Source organism: Paramormyrops kingsleyae, chromosome 8 (genome assembly GCF_048594095.1).
Source record: "Paramormyrops kingsleyae isolate MSU_618 chromosome 8, PKINGS_0.4, whole genome shotgun sequence".
Classification (NCBI taxonomy): domain Eukaryota; kingdom Metazoa; phylum Chordata; class Actinopteri; order Osteoglossiformes; family Mormyridae; genus Paramormyrops; species Paramormyrops kingsleyae.
This window is the reverse complement of record NC_132804.1, coordinates 28,723,894-28,748,476: the sequence shown is the minus strand read 5'-3', so window position 1 is coordinate 28,748,476 and position 24,583 is coordinate 28,723,894. Positions and strand designations below refer to the sequence as shown.

The following is a 24,583-nucleotide window of genomic DNA, read 5'->3' as shown; positions in this document are numbered from 1 at the left end:
AAAGAAATATGATTAAAATTAGGGCTGCACGATTTATCAATTTCAAATCGAAATCGCGATTTGAAACAACGCGATTAGCAAGTCGCGAAAATCGCGAGTTAGGATATACATTATACAACACGTCGGACCCAGGGTTTAAAACTGCTGTGAGAATAGTTTTAGAAATTCATGCCGTGCTCCCTGTGTGACAGTCATTCTCACCAATCACAAGCGCCGTGCTTGTCGCGTGCCAGTTATGCTCACCAATCAGACATGGCCCAAGAAGGCCTATAGGCCCACAAACAGCAAACACATGAAACCCAAGGAAAATCTTACATTCACGGTGCGGAAAAATACTGATTCCGTTACTGAGCTATAAGTGAATTGCCTTCCTATTTCATGGTCTGCGATTGTTTCAGAAAGGTCCTACCATCAATAGAACCGGCGAGCTCCTTTTAAACACCAGCTGCAATATTCTTCAGCGTATCATAACTTTGGTTTTTGTTAATAGGCAATAGCATTAGTATACCGCTAACCCATCAAAACAACAATGAGACAGTCAGTAATTCTCACAGCAAGTCGGTGACCTCCAAAAAAGCCGTAAAACCCACAATACAGTCATGTTTATGTCGTTACTGCCATAACGTTTTTGATGCAGCTAATTTTAAGTTCTTAATGGAATATAGATTTGCCGTAAGATTTCTTGCGTGAGAGTCTGAAAGAGTTTGCAACCATGAACACGTACATTTTTTGTTTCACCTGAATTGATTTGTATAGAAAATAACCGTATACGGTTGTTAAAAAGCGGAAACTTCGACCAACATGAAATCAACAATAAACGACTCCTATTTCTTCAACATTTTATAAAATGCATACTACGTTTAAAAATTTTCAGCTTTACGGTTTCAGGACAGAACAGCCACTAACCCTAACCCTAACCCTGCCCCCCAACGGCACCTCCCACCAGCACCCCGCCCCCCTTTAAGGTCTAGTTAATTTTATTTAATTTTCTATATAGCGCCAGATCACAACAGAAGTCATTTAAAGTTACCTTTTCTATAGAACAGGTCTATACATTGTCCTTTTATTAAACAAACTAAATAGCCTTATTTATCTTATTTACACAGCAGCTTGTCATTTTTGTCTCTACACGGTCGCGCGCTTACAGTTCTCTGCTCTATGTATCGCACATGGCGGATTTCCGCCGCAATGCGCGTGCACAGACACGTGCACACACAGGTGAGCACACTCCCACCAGCGGACAGAGAGCGTGCGTCGGAAAACACGTCCCGTCAACCACCTGAAAAGCAGACAAAAATATCAGCGTTTTTTTAAATGTTCCCAGGGTGATGAATTGTCATAAATTGTCATAAAAAGAAATGTTCTGATGTTTAGTCCAGTTGTTATATTGACTACTGCCATGAAAAGAAACACATGAACACCATGAATCCTGTCAGTGTCCCCCCCCCCCCCCCCAAAAGCTGTAAACCTAGGGGAAACACTGCTCATTATCTAATTTTGATTGCTAAAGTGCCTCGTTAATTCACTTTTAATAAATTAAATGAAGGGCAGGTCATTGATTTTTTTGTTACATAACAGTCTGACCATCCTTTAAAATCTAGTTGATACGTGAGTCTAGGATTTTTGAGTCAGCTCGTTTTACCTCCTTATTTTACATGCATGGGATTTATATTTGAAATAGGGAACAACAGTGTTTGAGATTCACGGTATGTCAATTCAATATACCAAACCGCTGAGTTAAAATCAGATTTTTCATTTTCATTCTATGTCACCTTTAAAAATTGTGTTACAATGATGGCAAATTATCTTTTGACCAGAGTATGTATTCAGTTTTGTGCAATATGTGATACTTAAGTAAAATGGACATTGAAGCCAAGACAAAAAGCTCAAAAAGTTGCCTCGTATATCATCACCTTAAGAGTAACTGTGAGAATGACAGGGGTATCAATTCAGTGGCTGCAATTTTTTGGCCAATAAGCTAGTCAATGTTGGGGAAGTGGGAACTGAGGTGACAGCTGAGCCTTGTGGTTTACTGGTCAATCTGCATTGCTATTCTCATCTATGGTCATGAGTTGTGGGTTATGATTGAAAGAACAAGGTATGGAATGCAACCAGCCAGACTGAGGTTTCTCCTAAGCATTTTTCTCAATGGCAGAGTGAGGAGCTTGGCCTAATAATGCTAAAAAATATGCTCTTTGTACAGTTTGTACATAGATCTTAATTTCCTGCTCATTTACAGAATTAGCAATTATTTAGGTGTTTCCTCAGGCCATCTATCCATCTATATTCTGCAAACATTTATCCAGTTTAGGGTTGTGTAAAGTCTGGAGGTTATCCAAACAGAAGACAGGGCAGAGTACTCCATATTTCTTTATGAAAATGTGGTGTAGAGAAAAGTCAATGAAACAGTGATTGCGCAGATCTGTTGAGGATATAACCAGGCAATTTTATTGACCAGTTTTTGCAGAAGCACATTTCACAAGAATTTCATATTGTATGATTTCTTGCTACTTTGTATCATATTGGTTTTATCCGTCATTCAGCCTCCTTACCCTTGAAAAATGAAAAGGTCAGTTAGAAAACGTATTTAATATTTTTTGTTTAATAATTTTTATAAAATACTAAAATGCTTCATGTTTTGCTTCTATACATGACATTAAAGGAGTCTGCAATATATTAAAAAAATAATATAAAAAAATATATAAAAATTATATACACTAATATAAAATCGCTGAACCAAAACTATACCTTTCCAGCTTCGCGGCTCTTGGCTCTCAGCTTGTTGACCTGAGACTCAGCGATGTCGGCACGCTCCTGGGCTTCCTCCATCTCATGCTGCACCTTCCTGAACCTGGACAGGTGAGTGTTGGCCTGCTCCTCCTGTGCAGCAGGCAAGGAGCTCATCATTTGAAGTAGGCATTTTGATGAATTGATTACTAGATAATTCACATCTTAGAGATTTTCACCATCATCTGGACTATATTTTTACTTTTTGGGGAAATATTGGAGATTGTAACTGATTCAGGTTAACTTTCCCTTTTAATATAAATATATGGATATAACCTTTTTGTTTTAAGACAGCTTGGATAAGAAAACACTGACACTTGAAACTGAAAGTTGCAGATGAAATAAATCTTCAGTTTACAACGACTTTTGTGGAAATCATATTATGGCTCATCTCTGTAATTAGGAAATTAGCAACGTATATAGAAAATGATACTTACAGCTTCCTCAGCCTGTCTCTTGTAGGACTTCACTTTCAGCTGCAGCTTGTCCACCAGATCCTGCAGTCTGGTCACATTCTTCTTGTCCTCCTCAGTCTGCAGCAAGTATGGATTATTAGATACTAGTGGTCTTTAGTGTACGTTTCTCATATTTACATAAACCTCAATATAAATGTTTATTTAAACAGTTGTAATTATCTACCTGGTAGGTAAGCTCCTTGACCCTCCTTTCATATTTACGGACACCTTTAATAGCTTCGGCTCCTCGTCTTTGTTCAGTTTCAATTTCACCTTCCAGCTCACGCACCTTAAATACAGGAATTCAGCTGTCACACATGGCTGAAATGATGGTTTGAACTTTTGAATCACAAATACAAATATTTTTAATATAGTCTTTTTTAAGTGAATGCATTATGTATTACAGAATGTATAACATAATGTATCTTCATGTGTTCATGAGAAAGGTCACTGTTAAGCATGACAAAGTAAGTGAAAAATGTATGCCTATAATACTGATGAAATATTGACATCTTGGACATATTCAATAATATAAAAAAAAGGTGTTGAGTAAGTTTATTTTGAATATATGGCATTCAGTTATACAGCCATCAGCATATACTTTGATTATGGTTTTTGTGAAAGAATTTGGTGATCACTTGCTTCTTTGATGAGGACATCAGCCAGTTTCAAAAGGATAAAAATGCTTTGCCACATTATGAGTGTGAACACTGAATAAATAGAATTTCAGTTTTAGTGAAAAAATAAATCACCCTGGCTTCCAGTTTCTGGAGCTGTTTCTTTCCACCCTTCATGGCCAGGCTCTCAGCCTCATCAAGACGGTGCTGCAGGTCCTTCACTGTGACCTCAAGGTTCTTCTTCATCCTCTCCAGGTGGGCGCTGGTGTCCTGCTCCTTCTTCAGCTCCTCTGCCATCATGGCAGCCTGAAAGGTTCATTCGCAATTGTTTTTTATAAGAATGATGTTGGTTCTGGATATTCTACTGTTTTACGATCTCAGAGTAATTTTTGTTTTAATACATGACTCACATCAGTAATGGCCTTCTTGGCCTTCTCCTCTGCATTTCTGGCTTCCTGAATGGCATCGTCCACCTCACCCTGGACCTGAACAAGGTCAGCTTCAAGCTTCTTCTTGGTGTTAATCAGGCTGGTGTTCTGAAAGACATTGATGTGTTTTCATTATAACATACACAACTTAATTAGAGCGATAACTCCGTGATGACCATACATAACTTTTGATGTTTCAAACATACCTGGGAGTGCAGCAGTCCAACACGCTCACTGGCATCAACCAGCTCCTGCTCGGCCACTTTGCGGCCTCTCTCTGTCTGCTCCAGAGCGGCCCTCAGCTCCTCAATCTCAGCCAGCATCAGAGTGTTCCTGCGCTCCACCATGGCAACCTGCTCCTTCATGTCCTCCTGTCCCCTGACTGCTTCATCAAGATGCAGTTGGGCATCCTGTAGGATAACACATCTTCCATTATCTTCTTATTGAGAGATACACTCTCCCCTTTTATTGTCAGGATAACTGTATACATACCTTAAGCTGTCCCTGGACATTTCTCAGTTGTTTCTGGGACTCTGCAGCCTGACGGTTGGCATGGCTGAGCTGAATCTCCATTTCATTGAGGTCTCCCTCCATCTTCTTCTTGACCCTTAGAGCATCATTTCTGCTCCTGACTTCTGCATCCAAAGTGGTCTGCATGGAATCAATGATCCTCTGGCTGTTCCTCTTGATCTGCTCTATCTCCTCATCTTTCTCAGCCAGCTTCCTGTCAATTTCACCCTTGACCTGGTTGAGCTCCAGCTGGACACGTAGGATCTTAGACTCCTCATGCTCCAGTGTGGCCTGTAAAATTAATTGTTATGTAAAATAAAAATACAAAACATAAGTTCTGTAGATAGTGAATTAGCTTTGAATAAATTACCTCAGCTTCCTCTAGAGCAGTCTGGATTTCTGTCTTTTCAGTCTCTACAGTTTTCTTTCCCTTCTCCAACTCATGAATGGTCTTTCCAGTTTCACCAATTTGTTCTGTCAAATCTGAGATCTCCTCTGTATGACGATGAGGAATTATTAAAACAGGGACCTATATATATTCCATGGCTTTTGAATTGTTTTTGAATAATCAGTGATTTTTCCCTTCATTGTACCTCAAATGAAGTCAGAATGATCATACTAGTAATATGATATTAAATCTGAAAATCTGAATAACATGCAGTGGACATACGCTGCAGGTTCTTGTTCTCTCTCTTCATGGTCTCCAGGTGGTCCAGAGTTTCCTCATAGGAGTTCTTCATCTTGAACAGTTCAGTACTGAGAGAACGAGCCTCTTTCTGAGCCCCTTCCAGCTCTGCCTGACTTTCCTCATACTTTTGCTTCCATTCTGCCAGGACCTGAAAACATGAAACATACAAGACAGTGAGAGTAGCTGAGATTTCAGATAGTGCTTTTTAGATCCCAGCTGGTGAGAAAGTGAAGCCAGAGGTTGTATTATGATAAGGGTTGCTAACTAAGAAAAGTTATTAGGAGATATTGTACAGTACCTCTGTTAGATTTATGGTTCACTACAGTTTATTTATATCATAATATACAGTATATGGTAGGAACCAACCTTATCAAAGTTCCTTTGTTTTTTGTCTAAGTTGGCAGCTAATGCATTTGCTCGTTCTACATCAATCATGAGGTCCTCCACCTCACCCTGCAGTCTCTGTTTGGTTTTCTCCAGAGAAGCACATTTGGCATTGACAGCCTCAATAGATTCCTCTGCATCCTGGAGACGCTGAGCAAGCTTTTTCCTGTAGAGAGTGAAATTTTAGTTCTAGCTGAATTATTTTTACATTTATTTATGGAGTTAAGTGAAGATGTAGAGTCAGTGTAGTTACTTGGCTTCCTCAAGCTCCTCAGTACGCTGGATGGCATCAGTCTCATATTTGGTCCTCCACTGAGCCACCTCACTGTTGGCCTTGGACATTCCACGCTGCAGTTCAGCCTTGGCCTCCTGCTCCTCCTCATATTGTTCTCTGAGGAGGTCACAGTCATGGCGAGCTGATTGCACAGCGTGGGCCAGAGCATTCTTGGCCTAAAACATACATGTCAGTGGTACTTAATGTTTTATTACTAAACTGTTGTGATCACCACAACATCTGTTCCTAGTGAAATGCCCTTTTTTTCTGCATCAGAATCAATTTTTCCTGCTTACCTTGACTTCCTCTTCAACATGCCTCTTCAGCTCCTCAATCTGCTGTGTGTAGGCCTGTTTACCTCTAGTCAGCTGGGAAACAAGAGCTTCTTTCTCCTCAAGCTGACGACCGAATTCACCTAAATAAGTAAATGAAACAAAATCATATTATGTTGCACTTCTCTTGATATTTATTGCTTAAAGATGTCTGTATTTTACTTACCATTCTCTGTCTGGAGTCTTGCTCTCTGTGCACTCATATCATTTAGCTGGCGAACATTTTCATCATTCTTTGACTTGAGTTCACTTAGTTGATCTTCAAGGGTGCGGCACATTTTCTCCAGGTTGGCCTGTCAGAATTTATAGATTTATGAAAATGGAGACTTTTGTCAAATTCGTTTTCATTACCCTGAAGATCTTAGCTTCCACTTACCTTTGATTTTGCAACAGCCTCCATGTTGCTGCTCAGGTCATCGATTTCCATTTTGTATTCACTCTTCTCCTTCTCCAGCTTCTGCTTGACACGCTGAAGGTTGTCGATTTGTTCTCCCAGCTCTGCTACACTGTCAGCCTGCTTCTTACGGAGGGCAGCAGCTGTAGCCTCATGCTGCAGGGTGGACTCTTCAAGATCACGGCGCAGCTTCTGGAACTCAGCCTCACGCTTCTTGTTCATCTCGATCTGAGCAGAGGTTGCACCACCAGCTTCCTCAAGCCTCTCACTGATCTCCTCAAGTTCCCTGGACAGATCAGCCCTCTGTTTCTCAACCTTGGCCCTGGCAGCACGTTCAGCCTCAATTTCTTCCTCCAGCTCCTCAATACGAGCCTACAATACATGAGAGTGTGTAAGTCATAGTACTAGATAGCTCCACATTGTTCATTTGAAGTACCAAGAGTTTACCTGCAGCTCTTTAATCTTCTTCTGAAGCTGAGCACCCAGTGTCTGTTCATCCTCAATTTTGCTCAGAAGCTGGCTAGTCTCAAAGTCCTTCCTGTGGACAGGAATCAAACATTCTCAGAATTCAGTATCAGTTTTAAACTTGTGGATAAACTAGGGACTGAGGTTTTCTCACAGTTTTATTTTAACAATATTCTTACTTCTTTATCTTCTCCTCTGACTGCTGCTTATCATTCTCCAGGTCCATTATAGATTCCTGGGCAAGTTTCAGGTCTCCCTCAAGCTTTCTCTTGGCTCTCTCAAGATCCATGCGTAGCTTTTTCTCTTGTTCCAAAGAGCCTTCAAGCTACAGATAAAATCAAGTTATTGATCTGAAACATATTTTTTCTGGTTTTGAGAGGCATAAAACAATGATTATTTTCCTTACATCATCCACTTGCTGTTCAAGCTTGGTCTTGGCTTTGGTCAGAGTGTTGACTTTGTCTTCTTCTGCTTGGAGATCATCCAGGGTCTGCTGGTGTGCCTCCTGGAGGGCTTTCTTCTCCTTGGTCAACTTGGCAATGGTCTCATCCTGAGTGGCCATCTCCTCAGTAAGGTTTTTAACCTGAGAGGAAAGCATTCCATACTTAGTTACAAAGAGTTATGAAAATTAGTCAAACATGCACATTTGTAAATGATTTAACATTAACCTTGTTTTCTGTGGCATGTTTCTCCTTCTCCACTTTAGCCAAGGTCAGCTCCAAGTCATCAATGTCTTTCTTCAGCTCAGAACATTCATCCTCCAGTTTCCTCTTCTTGGCAGTCAACTCAGCATTGATTTCCTCCTCATCCTCCAGCCTCTCATTTGTCTCTTTGAGTTTTGCTTCAAGCTGGATTTTACTTTTGATGAGTCCCTCACACCTTTCCTCTGCGTCTGTGAGATTTTCAGTTTCCTAAATATAAAACAAATTAAAATATTTTTTAAGGTGTAAGATCAAAATGAATCTTAATTAAACCGTTTGTACAATTCATAGTGATCATTTGACAGGATTCATATCCCTGTCACAATTTACATACCGACTGCACTTGCAACTGCAGGTCATTCTTCTCCTGCAGCAGGGAAACCATTTTCTCCTCCAGCTCCTTCTTCTTGGCCAGTGCTTTCGCCAGCTCTTCTTTGGTCTTCCCAAACTCTTCCTTCATGTTGGCCATTTCCTTCTCAGCTTCTGCGCTCTTCAGGAGTGGCTTGATCTTGAAGTACACTTTCATCCATGGCCAGTGTTTCACATTCATGAATGAGCGGATGTTGTATTGGATGGTAAAAATAGACTCCCTGTCGCAATAAAATTATTTAGCTTATTAGAATTTGTGGAAGTGGAATTGGATTATTTTATACTTTGGTTGTTATCCAAATAAACTTTCCAACTGGCTATCAGAAATAGTAATAGTGACATATTTTGTTATTTTTTTGCTATTTGTTTTGATTTGTTCAGAATACTCTCATTTTGTGGATGGTAATACATAGTTCGGATGTGGAAGGTTTGATTTCCTCAAGAATTTAGCATGAAGGTGCTCTTGGACCTCATGTCAGTGCAGAAGTAATCTTCATTACTTTTGTATATGTATTTGTAAAACTTATTACATCTACGGAAACATCAGTCATTATACACTCACCTAAAGGATTATTAGGAACACCATACTAATACGGTGTTTGACCCCATTTCGCCTTCAGAACTGCCTTAATTCTACGTGGCATTGATTCAACAAGGTGCTGAAAGCATTCTTTAGAAATGTTGGCCCATATTGATATGATAGCATCTTGCAGTTGATGGAGATTTGTGGGATGCACATCCAGGGCACGAAGCTCCCGTTCCACCACATCCCAAAAATGCTCTATTGGGTTGAGATCTGGTGACTGTGGGGGCCATTTTAGTACAGTGAACTCATTGTCATGTTCAAGAAACCAATTTGAAATGATTCGAGCTTTGTGACATGGTGCATTACCCTGCTGGAAGTAGCCATCAGAGGATGGGTACATGGTGGTCATAAAGGGATGGACATGGTCAGAAACAATGCTCAGGTAGGCCGTGGCATTTAAACGATGCCCAATTGGCACTAAGGGGCCTAAAGTGTGCCAAGAAAACATCCCCCACACCATTACACCACCACCACCAGCCTGCACAGTGGTAACAGGGCATGATGGATCCATGTTCTCATTCTATTTACGCCAAATTCTGACTCTACAGAAATCTCAACAGAAATCGAGACTCATCAGACCAGGCAACATTTTTCCAGTCTTCAACTGTCCAATTTTGGTGAGCTCGTGCAAATTGTAGCCTCTTTTTCCTATTTGTAGTGGAGATGAGTGGTACCCGGTGGGGTCTTCTGCTGTTGTAGCCCATCCGCCTCAAGGTTGTGCGTGTTGTGGCTTCACAAATGCTTTGCTGCATACCTCGGTTGTAACGAGTGGTTATTTCAATCAAAGTTGCTCTTCTATCAGCTTGAATCAGTCGGCCCATTCTCCTCTGACCTCTAGCATCAACAAGGCATTTTCGCCCACAGGACTGCCGCATACTGGATGTTTTTCCCTTTGCACACCATTCTTTGTAAACCCTAGAAATGGTTGTGCGTGGAAATCCCAGTAACTGAGCAGATTGTGAAATACTCAGATCGGCCCGTCTGGCACCAACAACCATGCCACACTCAAAATTGCTTAAATCACCTTTCTTCCCCATTCTGACATTCAGTTTGGAGTTCAGGAGATTGTCTTAACCAGGACCACACCCCTAAATGCATTGAAGCAACTGCCATGTGATTGGTTGATTAGATAATTGCATTAATGAGAAATTGAACAGGTGTTCCTAATAATCCTTTAGGTGAGTGTATTTGATCACTAATATACCTTCTTTCCATCATCTTCACAAACTCCCTTCTCATGAGGAAACCACGGCACAGGGCCTGAGTCATGGTGACTAAAGTGGCCAGTTTGTCATCTCGCATCTCCTCTAGATGCCCCAGCAGACCAGCTTTGAAGAACACCTGGCAACAGATGTAGTAGATATTAGGTAAATAACAGGATTATGAGTCTTGCAATGTGTGTTAGAAATAGCATGACACAGATGTATACATATAACCTTTAGATATGCATAAATGTCCAGCCTTTTACCTTGGTGTGGCCAAACTTGTACTGAGTGTGGTCCACATCAATTGAACCCAAGAGCTTCTCTGAAGCCTTCTTGTTATCAATGAACTGTCCTTCCGGAATCACACTGGCGTTCAGGACTTTGTATCTGAGAGTTAATATTTAAAAATTATTTATTTTTCACATTATATTTATGATTCATACAGTTGTGCCTGCGGTTCACGAACACAATCCATTCCAGGAAAGTGGTCGTGAACCAATTTGTACGCGGACCAATTTGCCCCATAAGAAAGCACTGAAATTCGATTAATTCTTTTACAAGTCTACCAAATAGTAATTTTTGTTAATTAACTGATGCATCGCGGGAGCAGAGAGAGACAGTGAATATATTATATTGATAGAGTAATCCATGAAAGAAAAGTGTGTAAAATGACCTCTGCTTGAAGTCACCGTAGATGATTCTGCTGGGGAAACCCTTTCTGCAGATCCTGATACCTTCCAGCACACCATTACACCTCAGCTGATGGATAACCAGGAAGTTCTCCATCAGACCTGGAGGACAAATTAAAGTAAAGGAATTATACATAAAATCTGAATAAACCTAGTGAAACTCCTTTAATACTAATGTTTATGCAGTTGATGTAATGTGCAGTGCTGGTCAAACCTGGTGTCTTTGATTCGTTTGGAATCAGGCAGCGCACAAAGTGAGGGTGAGTGCTTTTCAGGTTGGTCATCAGCTTGCCCAGGTTCTCCTGTAGGATGACAGGATGCATGTCATTGACATAAGATGGAGGCATGTATAGATATTGCAGACAGTAACTGATTACAATATGTACTGTACCCTGAACAGAGCAGACACAGTCTGGAAGGAGCCACCCTTCTTCTTGCCTCCCTTCTTGCCACCACCACCCTCTATATTTAGAGAAAAGAACTAAGTATTACTCTTTATGTTCATGTTTATGTTAAATATGTCCTTCTGTGGTGTCATGGTGACTGGCATTCCATCTGGGGTGTCCCCTGCCTTGTGCCCCGTGCTTCCTAAGATAGGCGTTAGGCTCTGTGTGGCCCTGAATTACATAAGTGGTAATGCAATATGAATAAATGGATTTCCATCTTTACAGTTTTATTAACTGCTTCTAATTCTAGAACGTCAAGTATTTGGGGCAATTAGAGGAATGACGGCCAGACATATTCATAGAATATAGTCAGAAGTCCCCAGTTTTTCCCAAAAAATATAAATTCTTTAGACATTATGAGAAAATTACACATACAGAAAAAAATGCATGGAGAACTGCAAAATTAATTTATTCCCTTATTTGACCCATGCTTAGTTTGCTTTTATGTAATATTGTAGGGCATATACATGACAAAAATCCACAAAATAAAATAACTTTTAAAAATGTACCATCTCCTGATGCATGACTTGCATACAGATGTGCCAGTAATTTCAGCCCAGACTTCTGGTAGAGTTGCACCACAGAGTCATTCAGAGGATCCTTGTTCTTGTCCAGCCAGCCGATGATGTTGTAATCCACAGTGCCAGCATAGTGCACCAGGGAGAAGTGGGCCTCAGCTTTGCCTTTGACAGGTTTGGGCTTTTGGAAGGCAGCAGATTTACCCATATGTTGGTCATAAAGTTTGTTTTTGAAGCTTGTGTCTGTAGCCTTGGGGAACATGCACTCCTCTTCAAGGATGGAGAAGATGCCCATTGGCTGTTGGAAACATAATTAGACAGACAGATTATTGAAACCAAATGAGGAGAAAAAGGAGGACTCACATATAACAATATCCATATCACATACCTTCTCAATAAGCTCAATGCAGGCAGCCAAGTCCATACCAAAGTCAATGAACTCCCACTCAATCCCCTCTTTCTTGTACTCCTCTTGTTCCAGCACAAACATGTGATGGTTGAAGAACTGTTGCAGTTTCTCATTGGTGAAGTTGATGCACAGCTGCTCTAAAGTGTTGAACTGATGTGAGAAACAGTACATTGTATTATATGCTTCAAATTACAAGTAAAATAATAATAAATGAAATGTCATTATAGTATCAGCACTGATAATATCCACTCACATCAAAGATTTCAAAGCCGGCGATATCCAGCACACCAATGAAGAACTGTCTCGGCTGCTTGGTGTCCAACATCTCATTGATACGCACCACCATCCACAAGAACATTTTCTCATAGACTGATTTGCAGAGGGCACTAACGGCATTGTTCACCTAATTATTGCAAAAAGAATATAAATAATAATTATTATTTATATAATTATATAATAATAATAAATGTGTTTATACACGGCCATAGTAGCAGTTAACCTCGTTTACAACAGAGTGCTTTTATGAAATTTAATATTAACAATGTAATTAAAATGAAATTTAACCCAGGTAGTGTCACTTTTTTGCAGCAGTAAGTGCAAATTATACCAAACTTATTAAATATTTAGTGAATGCATACAATGTTAATGCTGCATTCCTTACCTGAGGTACAGTCTGCCCCTTGGTCACAAACTCATTCCCGACCTTCACTCTGGGGTAGCACAGAGCCTTCAGCATGTCAGCTGAGTTCAGGCCCATGAGGTAGGCGATTTTATCAGCCACTGAAATACGAACAATATGTTTGGTTAATGATCTATAACTCTGGGTAAATTATTTTATGGTTGAGGTTATCATATCAGTTACCCTCAGTGCCATCAGGTTCTGCCTGCTCCTCTCTCTGCTTCTGCTTGAACTTCATGTTCCCATGATGCATCACTGCTCCAGTCAGTTTGTAGATGCCTATTTTCTCCTCAGCATTAAAGCCCAAGATATCAATGGCAGTCTGCATAATTCAGAACAGAAACATGATTTTAATTCCAATACTGCTAAGACAGATTGCTGTAGTTACTGTGTGGTTGGAAGAACATGATGCTCATTAACCATTTACTCACATCTGTGGCTATAAATTCTTCAACGTCATTGATACTTTTAACAGCAATCTCCCCTTGACTGATCATGTGGTAGTCGTATGGATTGGTGGTAATCAGAAGTGCCTCTGTAAAGATGAAGAAAACATTCACAGATGTAAACTGCAGGTACAAAACCCCAGTTTACCCCAGATACTGGGTACATACCAAGCAGCTCTGGTTTGTGGCCTGTCATAAGTTGATAGAAGATGTGGTAGCTTCTCTCAGCTGACAGCTGGAAAGTGACTCTTGACTTTTCAAGCAAATCTGTCAATAGGAGCTTGCAATGTTACATTTACCATTATGTGCTGAATTAAATAGGTGTAAATACAGCTCTGGATAAAATTAAGAGACCACAGCCTGCTGCTTCAGTTTCTCATTATTGAAGGCTTCTTCCTTTCTTTCTGGCACTCCAGTCCTGCTTCTAGGAGCCTGATACGAACTGTCCTAGCAATGCACTTCACACCTGCACTTAATGTTTCCCATTCCTTATGAAGGTCACTTGGTGTCACCCTCTGATTTATGAGTAACTGTTGAATAAGTTAACGGTCATCTCTGGCATTAGAAAGTCGCTTCTGCCCTTTACCTGGCTGGTTTTTGGTCATTCTCAGTGTCTCCTGCTTCACCTTAATCTTGTGTACTGCTGGGTTTCAAATTTTGTACTTGGAAGCAATCTGCTGCTCAGGGTAGCCTTCTGCTAGCAAAACCAGGATTTAAAAATGCAGATTTAAAAAAAAAATTATACAGCGGTCTCTTAATTTTTTCCAGAGCTGTAGTTTGGGAGATGAGGACTTACAAGTTTCAATATCAGCAGAAGCCAGTTTCCCTGTTTGCCCGAAATGGATTCTGATGAATTTACCCTATAATGTAATGAAAGTATTTGATCATAATAAACATTTATTAAAACATTGATTTTAGCAGGTAATTTAACATTAGTTTAGATAAACTTACAAAACGAGAGGAGTTGTCATTCCTCACAGTCTTGGCATTACCATAAGCCTCCAGCAGAGGGTTCGCTGCAATGATTTGATCTTCCAGGGAACCCTACAGGAGACACTGGAGTATTGAGACTCTTGCTACTATATGTTTGTTACTTATTCAGTATAATTATTATTCTCTCTGACCTGCATTTTTCCAGCAACAGGCTCAGCTTTCTTTGGTCCAGAAACTGCAATTGTTGCAAAATACTGGATGACACGTTTGGTGTTCACAGTCTTTCCTGCACCGGATTCTCCACTGAGGAACGAAAATGGGTTATCATCTGTTTTTCTCCATTTATTTTAATAGATTTATACATTTGGATTTATTCTTTAGTTTTAGTTTGAGGTTTTGAGGTAATGATTTATTATTTAACTTGTAAAATATGTCTGAATATCTGTAAACATGTTTGTACATACGTAATCAAGATTGACTGGTTTTCCCGATCTGCAAGAAGAATTTGTGTTTCAGATTAGTTATATAATAATAATAGTTATATAGTTATAAGAAGTCTTTTTGAAATAATGTTACAGTACAATCTGTCCTAATTTATATTTTAATTTGTAAAGTGCAATCACTTAGTTTTCTTTACCAGTTAGCATGAACTGATAGGCATTGTCAGAGATGGAGAAGATGTGGGGAGGAGCTTCAATTCTCTTCTTGCCTCTGTAGGCAGTTACAACAGCAGCATCGTACACTGGGAGCCACTTGTAGGGGTTCACAGTGACACAGAACAGCCCGGAGTAGGTCTGCAATACAGCAAGTAAACATTTATTCATACACGTACTTCTTTACATGAAAGGACACACCAAACAGATTTAATGGAAAAACCTACGTAGATCATCCATGCTGCGTAACGCTCTTTGAGGTTGTACAGCACAGCGGGCTCATTGAGGTGGGTCATCATGGCCATGTCCTCAATTTTATCGAACTTTGGAGGGTTCATGGGGTGAATGTCATCCTCCTTAACTGTAATGGTCTGGTTTAAGAAGACACAGAGATACTGTATGTCCAGAGATGTAGGCAAAGTAATTTAAACTTATTACATTAAATGGTTCCATGTGCAAAACTGGTAGTGACTACCATTATCACAATTCAAATACGAAAAGCTTAATAATTTTGTACTAATGATCTGTAATTAATCTGTTAGGTACACAGTCGTACTTACTTGCGCACACAAAGTCTTAACAGTGGCTTTGCCCCCCTCTCTACTTTGAAGAACCCCTTTGAGGTACATCTCCTTCGGTTCAGCCACAAAATAGGCCGTTTTGGCATCAAAGGGTTTGTTCTGGGCCTCAATCCTCTCTTTCTCTGGCTTCCGGAGAAAAATGGCCGCCGGGCCAAAACACTCCATTTCTCCATCCCCCATGATGCTGGTTTACTGAGGAATTGCCAGTTAAACAGACTCAATAATGTTATTAACATGTAAATAACAATTTTTTCCTTTTGCCTTTTGGCACTAATAAAAAGTTATTTCAGTCTGGATTTTTATATATACGGAATGTTTACATATCTTAACCCTTTGATATTTATCAATCATTACCTCCTTTTACGTCTGTCAGCAGAGAAAGATGGAAGTGGTAGTCTTATTTTCTGAAATGGAAAATTTTAACATTTGATTAGACGTTTCAGCTAATTTTTCTTAAGTTGTGAAGTATCCTTTTCTTTTGTGCTTTACTTTTTTCCTTAATTATCAGGTCACATTCTAAGCTAATTGCAATATACATTTTTTAGTAAGGTTAGCTTCAATTTGATGTAAAAAATACTTACATACAAAATATAACACTCACTCACCTCTGGTGTGTGACTGTCAACCCTTGTTGTAGTCCCAGGCAGTTTATTTTATAGAGAGATTTCAGCTCACTCAGCAGAAATAACCTTCTCTATTTGGTCATGTATTCTTGCCATGGAACCAATTATTTCGCACCAGTGATAAAAGTATTTTTAACATGTAGTTAGACAGAGATTTAGAAATGCTTTCAGAATGCACCACATCTTTTGAGAATAATTTTCCAGAATTGAATGAGAATACAAAATGCTTGTGCTAAAAATTTTAATTAAGTTAAGAGTAATGAGCATAGTTCTATACTGAAAAATTAAACAGATGTTAAGATTGCACGATAGTAACACTGGATCTGGGATCATCTGGATTATTTTGGTGTTCTTTTTTTTTTTTAACAAAGACACAACCAGTAGTTTTTATTTTTTGCCTTGCATACTTTACTTTTTTAATTTTTTTGTTTCAATGTAGGTGTAGTAGAATTTACCCAGCTTAATATTTATACATATTGGTATATCAGCTTGATGTTCTAGGAAAAGTGGGATGTAGCCTTTGAGATTTCAGTTTCAGATTTGCAACACAGCATTTTAGTTACTGTATATAATAATATGCATTGTATGGCTAACCATATAGTAGCTGGTAAGTATTTTTATTTATATGGTATAGGGTGAATTTTATTATTCCATTGTGTGACTAACATGACAAATGGGATTTCTTTATATGTGATGAAATCAGGTGCGGACCCTCTCTACTTTTCTTTACCTTTTAGAATATATGCCCTTTTTGGGCAGAATTGATGTCTATGGGAGTGGAACAGTTCAATACATCCATCTACGTAATTAAGTCAAGAAAATTTCCAGTGACTTAAATGGGGTAGTTCAACATAGAGCTTAACCTCCAAGTCACCTCAAGTATTTACTTTGTAGCCAACAAGGGATCAGATTATAGCATATGATGTAGTTAAACACTTTTTCCATGGGAAAGATGATATGATATTGGATGATCAATGTTGATTAACCATTTAAAAAATATAAGGGGTTACATTTGTCAGATGTCAGGTTATATATTCAATAAAATGTGACACTTGATATGCTAACCTCAAGACAGTGTTCTTATTTGGAGTAAAAGCAAAAATAGCTGCTTGCTCAGCTCCTCTGTCAGAGCATTGCTATTTGTCACACATAACATTGAGTCTTATTGTGAAGTTGGCATCTGACCATCCTTTGACATCTCAGTGGTCCTGAGGCTCTTGCTCTCCACAGATGTCAGGCACACTACAGAAGGTTTGAAAATGATCAGCAAACTCGCTGAATATCATCTTTATTGCTTAAGGTATTTGGAAAAATTATTTTGTCGTAGTTTTAATTGTTTGGTATTTTTAGTGACAATGTAAATATATGTTTTACATTTGTGGAATGTGTATAGATTTTTGAAGTTTGATGCTATCTTATATCAAACATTTAAGTGACTTTAAATTGAGTGAGTAAATACCTCCAGTATTTTTTTGTTTTTATTAATCTTTATTAACCTTTGCTTATCCTTAATTTAATCTTGTCCAGTAATTCACGCTGTGTCCTACCTTTTAAAATATGTCCAGATTAGCGCTAGTCTTTTTAATAGTAATTGTTTTAATCCTCTGCAACACTGAAATTATGAAGAAACCTGAAACCTCATGAAATCTGAATAAAGTATCTTGTGAAATCTGAATAAATTGGTTATATTACATGTGAAGTGCTTATTTAGTTCTAAATGTATATAAATGGTCACTATTTGCAATGGGATTGTCAAAAAAGATTCAGAGCAAATTATATATGTTTATAAGAACAGGAGATGGAAGAACTTTTGAGACCTTGTATTGCATCAGTCTACAGTACATAAAAGACATACATTAGAATGGATAAAAGACATTATGTATTGATTACAAAGGGGAACAAATGCTGCCTTTTATCTGAGTTTTGTATTTGGTTTTATACAGTATCGGGCAAAGCATTAATTGATCATTTTTATCTTCCAGCCACTTATTCCAGTTAAGGTTGTTGTTTGTATTGTTTCAACTATCTGCTAAAATTAAAAAAAAAAAAAGAATTATTTGACTGAATGTAACTCGAGAGTCCATAGCTGGCTTGGTATTTTTTAACGTTCATCCCAGTAAAGGAATTGCATTGTGACTTTCCATGATTTTCTGCTTCACTCTGGTGTAAATATGGCGCACCAAAAATAGTGTTTTGGCTATGTACATTAGCTATGGGTTTGGCACATTGCGCAGCATGGAGATGCCTCAACGTTGAATGGCCTTTTTACTTCGACTGGTATGGTGGGCCCCACAAAGGTCAGTGGTATCAAGTACAAGGACAAGAACTTGGTCACTTCTTCTAGGCAGCTGAATCTTGGCTACATGTTCATCTCCAAGAAGGCCAATGACTACAAAAAAAGTCCCCAAAGAAATTGATTGTTCAATGCCCGAATTGAACTTATCTCAGAACCTGTGTTTTAAGCATAGTACAAACCAAAGAATATTAAGCATACATAAAAATGCTGTTTGGAGAAACTGTATAAGCCGCCTCCCACAGATGGAGGGGGGGGGGGGGTGTGGCTTTGCATATTAGAAGTCTTTGCCTTTGATCAGAAGATTTTGGGCTCAAATCTTGTAGTTGGTGGAGTGGTTTCACCATTGGGCCCTTGAGCAGGGCCTTTACCCCAACTTGTACATTAACAGTGGCTCATTCTGCTATGGCATAATATTTCTATGTATTTGTTAAACTCAATCAGTAGCACACCTTGTTTGGATAGTTAATACCTCATGAAGTTACTTCATTATTTAAGTTAATTGATTAAATGAGCTTTTGATCAAATACATGGGATGGCTATGGTGCCCCCCAGGCGAAGTTAAGGAACTAACGCTCTGTTCTTCTAGCCATTCAATAGAGAGGCATATCACTGCAGCCAGGAGCTGGATGTTGAGTGGGAAGGGCAATGTGGGAGAGGTTTATAACTGGGGGCTATTATCATCTGATCGCCTTATCCTAACCCTCATTATAAACCCCTCCTACTCGACATTGCCCCTCCCACTTGACACTCGGCTCCCAGCTGCAGCAATATATGCATGACTCAATAAGATTGCAGTAACAGCTTAGAAGAAACTAGAAATACTTACTCTTTTTATTGTATTCCTGTGTAATTCCTAATATCGTAATGCTAGACAGATAAATAGATTTAAACATAATATCCTTTGGCTAATGTATATTTTGCCAGTATTGTGATGTTTTCCTGTGTGTGTGTGTGCGTTGTTGTGGGGGTATAAAAGGGGGGGAGAGATGGCAGGATGAGGACAGTGAGCAGGCAGCAGGGAGATGGCAGGATGAGGACAGTGAGCAGGCAGCAGGAAGATGGCAGGATGACCACAGCGCGCAGGACCAAGAGGTGAGTTAGAAATTAGGCTGTACTTTAAGATCTACTGTATCATCAAGACAGATATTAGCCTAATAGGCAAATATTTATTTCTGAAGGCTGTTGGAGCTGGGAGGACTGAGAGGGCAGGAATACCACCAGACTGCTGGACCAGACCAGGCTGTTTGTAAATGTATAGGCTTATTACTTTTACTAGTATACTTCATCTAGGATAATTCCTGGGAGTTATCAAACCCAAATTCTTTTGGATAGGGATAAGGATAATGAGATCTTCTGTATTGATTCTCATTTTGTTGCATGTCCAGACCATGACTGTGTGTTGCATACATGTTAGTAAGCACCCCTAGTGCATCTTGGACTCTTAACATTGATCCTGGTGGCGACTATTCGTATTGACACGGTAGCGGACCATAATGGTCATAGAAGTGTTATGAAGGCAGTACCCCCCAATTATGGAGGGGTAATTCGCACTCTGCACCGACCCACAACGTCTCGAGCTGAGGTCAGCAGCGCCCCATCCCCACCATAAACAGTGTTGATGCTGCACCGCTTTCCCGCCCTGAGCCACCGGATGGTGGACCAGAATCTCCTTGAAGCCGTCCGGAAGTCGTTGTCCATAGTCTCGCCAAACTCCTCCCACACCTGAGTTTTTGCCTCAGCGATCGCTGAAGCTACGGGTCCCACAGGCCAAAAAGGCCCGATAGGACTCCTTCTTCAGCTTGATGGCATCCCTCACCGCCGGTTTCCACCAGCGGGTTCGGGGATTGCCGCCGCGACAGGCACCAACCACTTTACGGCCACAGCTCTGGTCAGCTGCCTCCACAATGGAGGTGCGGAACATGGCCCATTCGGACACAATGTCCCCTGCCTCCCCCGGGACGTGGGCAAAATTCTGCCAGAGGTAGTAGTTGAAGCTCCTTCTGACAGGGGATTCCGTCAGACGTTCCCATCAAACCCTCACTATACGCTTGGGCCTACCAGGTCTGACTGGGTATCTCCCCCACCAGCGGAGCCAACCCAGGTGATCGGTTGACAGTTCCTCCCCTCTCCTCACCCAAGTGTCCAATACATGCAGCCGCAAGTCTGTTGAACTGACCACAAAGTTGATTGATGAACTGCGGCCTAGGGTGTCCTGGTGCCAAGTGCATATATGGACACCCTTATGCTTGAACATGGTATTTATTATGGACAATCCGTGACGAGCACAGAAGTCCATTAAAAAAACACCACTCGGGTTCAGATCGGGGGGGCCGTTCCTCCCAATCATGCAACTCCAGTTCTCACTGTCATTGCCCACGTGAGCATTGAAGTCCCCCAGCAGAACAAGAGAGTCCCCAGGAGGAGCGCTCTCCAACACCCCTTCCAAGAACTCCAGAAAGGGTGGGTATTCTGAACTGCCATTTGGCGCATAAGCGCAAACAACAGTCAGGACCTGTCCCCCCACCCGAAGGCGAAGGGAGGTTACCCTCTCGTCCACCGCGGTAAACCCCAATGTACAGGCGCCCAGCCAGGAGGCAATAAGTATGCCCACTCCCGCTCGGCGCCTCTCCCTGTGAGCAACTCCAATGTGGAAGAGGGTCCAACCCACATGAAGGAGACTGGTTCCAGAGCCCAAGCCATGCGTCAAGGTGAGCCCGACTATATCTAGTTGGAACCTCACAATCTTGTGCACCAGATCAGGCTCCTTCCCCACCAGAGAGGTGACATTCCATGTCCCTAGAGCTAGGTCCCCCACGTCCGGGCGAGGGAAAATGTGGATCTATGTTATTACTCATCATAAGGGGTCTAATGAACTGCACTTCGTCCGGTTCCTCACCTAGGACCTGTTTGCCTTGGGTGAACCTACCATGGGCATAAAGCCCCAGGCAACTTAGCTCCTGGGATCATTGGAACATGTAAACCCCTCCACCACAATAAGGTGTCGGATCCAGCAGTTAAGCAGTATGGAAAGTATCGTCTGGAGTGCCATATCTTGGCCTGGTACAACCCCTGATCATTGTCTCCACAAGACTCTTCCAAGACTCCTGCCTGTAGATGGGGAATTGGTGGGGTTGGCAGTCATACACCTTCTAACACCATGCAGAGATGAATTTCTTAATGCGATTCAGGAATGGAGAATATGGGGGGAGATTGAGTGCCACAAAAAGTGGATGACCTGTGAACCAATTGCAGACCTCAGCAGTCCGGTGGAAACTAACATTGTCCCAGATGCCCCTGGTCATTAGGAATGAGTCGGTTGTGGAGGGTGTCCAGAAAGGTGATAATGTGTGCAGTGTTGTATGGGCCTACATGATGGTGAAGGATGCCATGCACACATTGTTATGTTGCCAACCCGTTGTCCTGGGACGTTGATAATGGCACAATGTCTGATGATATTTTGGCCACAATCCCTTGTTTTTGCAAGGTTGAAACCTGCCTCATCCACATACACTCACCTAAAGGATTATTAGGAACACCATACTAATACGGTGTTTGACCCCCTTTCGCCTTCAGAACTGCCTTAATTCTACGTGGCATTGATTCAACAAGGTCCTGAAAGCATTCTTTAGAAATGTTGGCCCATATTGATAGGATAGCATCTTGCAGTTGATGGAGATTTGTGGGATGCACATCCAGGGCACGAAGCTCCCGTTCCACCACATCCCAAAGATGCTCTATTGGGTTGAGATCTGGTGACTGTGGGGGCCATTTTAGTACAGTGAACTCATTGTCATGTTCAAGAAACCAATTTGAAATGATTCTAGCTTTGTGACATGGTGCATTATCCTGCTGGAAGTAGCCATCAGAGGATGGGTACTTGGTGGTCATAAAGGGATGGACATGGTCAGAAACAATGCTCAGGTAGGCCGTGGCATTTAAACGATGCCCAATTGGCACTAAGGGGCCTAAAGTGTGCCAAGAAAACATCCCCCACACCATTACACCACCACCAGCAGCCTGCACAGTGGTAACAAGGCATGATGGATCCATGTTCTCATTCTGTTTACGCCAAATTCTGACTATACCATTTGAATGTCTCAACAGAAATCGAGACTCATCAGACCAGGCAACATTTTTCCAGTCTTCAACTGTCCAATTTTGGTGAGCTCATGCAAATTGTAGCCTCTTTTTCCTATTTGTAGTGGAGATGAGTGGTACCCGGTGGGGTCTTCTGCTGTTGTAGCCCATCCGCCTCAAGGTTGTGCGTGTTGTGGCTTCACAAATGCTTTGCTGCATACTTCGATTGTAACGAGTGGTTATTTCAGTCAAAGTTGCTCTTCTATCAGCTTGAATCAGTTGGCCCATTCTCCTCTGACCTCTAGCATCAACAAGGCATTTTCGCCCACAGGACTGCCGCATACTGGATGTTTTTCCCTTTGCACACCATTCTTTGTAAACCCTAGAAATGGTTGTGCATGAAAATCCCAGTAACTGAGCAGATTGTGAAATAATCAGACCGGCCCATCTGGCACCAACAACCATGCCACGCTCAAAATTGCTTAAATCACCTTTCTTTCCCATTCTGACATTCAGTTTGGAGTTCAGGAGATTGTCTTGACCAGGACCACACCCCTAAATGCATTGAAGCAACTGCCATGTGATTGGTTGATTAGATAATTGCATTAATGAGAAATTGAACAGGTGTTCCTAATAATCCTTTAGGTGAGTGTATATTAGCTTATGATATACTGCATATGCTTCTAGCGCATTGACTCTCTGAAAGTGACAAGACAAAACAATATAGCCGTCTGTTGATGTTATGTTGACGAATATGGCATTATCTGCTATTATATGGTCCTGCAGTTCTCTGAGTCTGATGCAGTTATTTGTAATGACCATATTTACAATGTGGGTCTCCTGCTCTGGGGTGACCCCTTTCCCCGGATGCTGGTTTTCTTGCAGTTCTGCAACAACATTTGAATTGATTTAGTGCATATTGCTCTACCAGTTAGTCTACAGTACTTACAGTAACTTACCAATTCTCATTTCGGATGATCCCTGCAGCAGAATAGCGGCTCAGATTTGGTTGAACCCATTACCTATGGCCTCCTTCATGCTCATCCCATGGTTGTCAACCTGGTCAACCACAGTCAGTCTGATTTCATCAGTTATTGTGCTACTAACTTTTCTCTTCCTCTTCCCTGTCCTCTCCATCCCCATCCTACTTCACCTCTTCCTTCTTCTCCTCCTCCTCTTCTTACTTCTTCATCTCCTCCTCCGCTTCCTCCTTGTCCTCCTTTAGTTTGCATCCCTCTTACTCTCTGTCCAATGTCGGCCTCCATTGTTGTCCAAATCAAATGTTTATCTGTGGCCTATTCATGGTGCTCAAGGTCTGATTTGTAAGTGAACTCATTACTTAAAGATGTTCTCACATGTGTCATAGTAGAAAGGCAATTGGCAAAATTGTGTAGGAATGTAGAGACCAATGTTTATACTCTTGCTAGAAGTATATCATAAAATAGTGAACTGAGTGGAATCCAGTAGGTTGGGTTTACAGTTTTGCAAAAAGTGTGTTATAGAATTACGATATGAGTGTAAAGCAGAGAAGGTGCATTCAGTTTGCCCACCACTTGGTAAACGCATTGGCTACATGTCTTAATGGTTTCAGAGACAGTGCTGTAAAGCCATTTTTAAGTACTTACTGAAAAAATTACTAAATTGCTACCTTGCAAGTAATTAAAGACTTTGTCTTTCTAGTATTTCAAAACAATTTCCTGATGAGTGGTGTTAAATGTATGTGAGGGGCCATCTTTTTTTCTACAGAAATCTTGGTTATCAGTTATTCTGAATTGCAGTTGTGAATAAAGAGACCTTTTTCAGATTCAAATTACAAATGATGTAATTTTTAAGTACATCTGTCAGTGTATGGCAAGATGTTGCCAAGGGATTTTTGACAAAATGATGTGTGACACCTAAAACATGTTAAATGACATTTTCCACACCTTTACAGTATGTTACCAGGAAAGTAAGGTATTGATTTTAAAAAAGATCATGAGAATTTTATTTGCTTTTAAAATGGTCTAGCAGCACGTTTATGCTCTACAGAGTAACCATA

At 40.7% G+C, this 24,583-nt stretch overlaps 1 protein-coding gene across 1 annotated transcript; it reads right to left on the bottom strand.

Moving 5' to 3' along the window:
* Nucleotides 1-2,425: 2,425 nt before the first annotated feature.
* Nucleotides 2,426-16,191, bottom strand: LOC140592309 (myosin heavy chain, fast skeletal muscle-like). Its single transcript, XM_072715614.1, has 41 exons — nucleotides 16,155-16,191; nucleotides 15,904-15,953; nucleotides 15,529-15,741; nucleotides 15,196-15,339; nucleotides 14,953-15,109; nucleotides 14,780-14,807; nucleotides 14,507-14,618; nucleotides 14,334-14,426; nucleotides 14,179-14,242; nucleotides 13,551-13,649; nucleotides 13,368-13,471; nucleotides 13,120-13,258; nucleotides 12,919-13,037; nucleotides 12,511-12,660; nucleotides 12,237-12,407; nucleotides 11,840-12,146; nucleotides 11,276-11,346; nucleotides 11,099-11,186; nucleotides 10,869-10,986; nucleotides 10,459-10,582; nucleotides 10,195-10,331; nucleotides 8,370-8,625; nucleotides 8,003-8,245; nucleotides 7,741-7,917; nucleotides 7,514-7,659; nucleotides 7,317-7,407; nucleotides 6,852-7,241; nucleotides 6,642-6,768; nucleotides 6,440-6,558; nucleotides 6,123-6,319; nucleotides 5,852-6,035; nucleotides 5,468-5,633; nucleotides 5,168-5,292; nucleotides 4,780-5,088; nucleotides 4,494-4,697; nucleotides 4,270-4,395; nucleotides 3,995-4,165; nucleotides 3,427-3,531; nucleotides 3,225-3,320; nucleotides 2,749-2,880; nucleotides 2,426-2,553 (listed from the first exon to the last, which is right to left on the bottom strand). Exons 3-41 carry the CDS (start codon nucleotides 15,727-15,729, stop codon nucleotides 2,536-2,538), a joined length of 5,808 nt encoding a protein of 1,935 aa, XP_072571715.1. The 5' UTR covers nucleotides 15,730-15,741; nucleotides 15,904-15,953; nucleotides 16,155-16,191; the 3' UTR covers nucleotides 2,426-2,535.
* Nucleotides 16,192-24,583: the final 8,392 nt, after the last annotated feature.

What these genes read in the sequence shown, in the direction of transcription:
- LOC140592309 (XM_072715614.1), bottom strand. Translation starts at nt 15,729, where the DNA reads ATGGGGGATGGAGAAATGGAGTGTTTTGGCCCGGCGGCCATTTTTCTC. An exon ending in CCACAAACCAGAGCTGCTTG is followed by an intron (nt 13,472 to 13,550) that starts GTATGTACCCAG and finishes TCATCTTTACAG; the next exon opens with AGGCACTTCTGATTACCACC. An exon ending in TTGAACAGCAAGTGGATGAT is followed by an intron (nt 7,660 to 7,740) that starts GTAAGGAAAATA and finishes TTTTATCTGTAG; the next exon opens with CTTGAAGGCTCTTTGGAACA.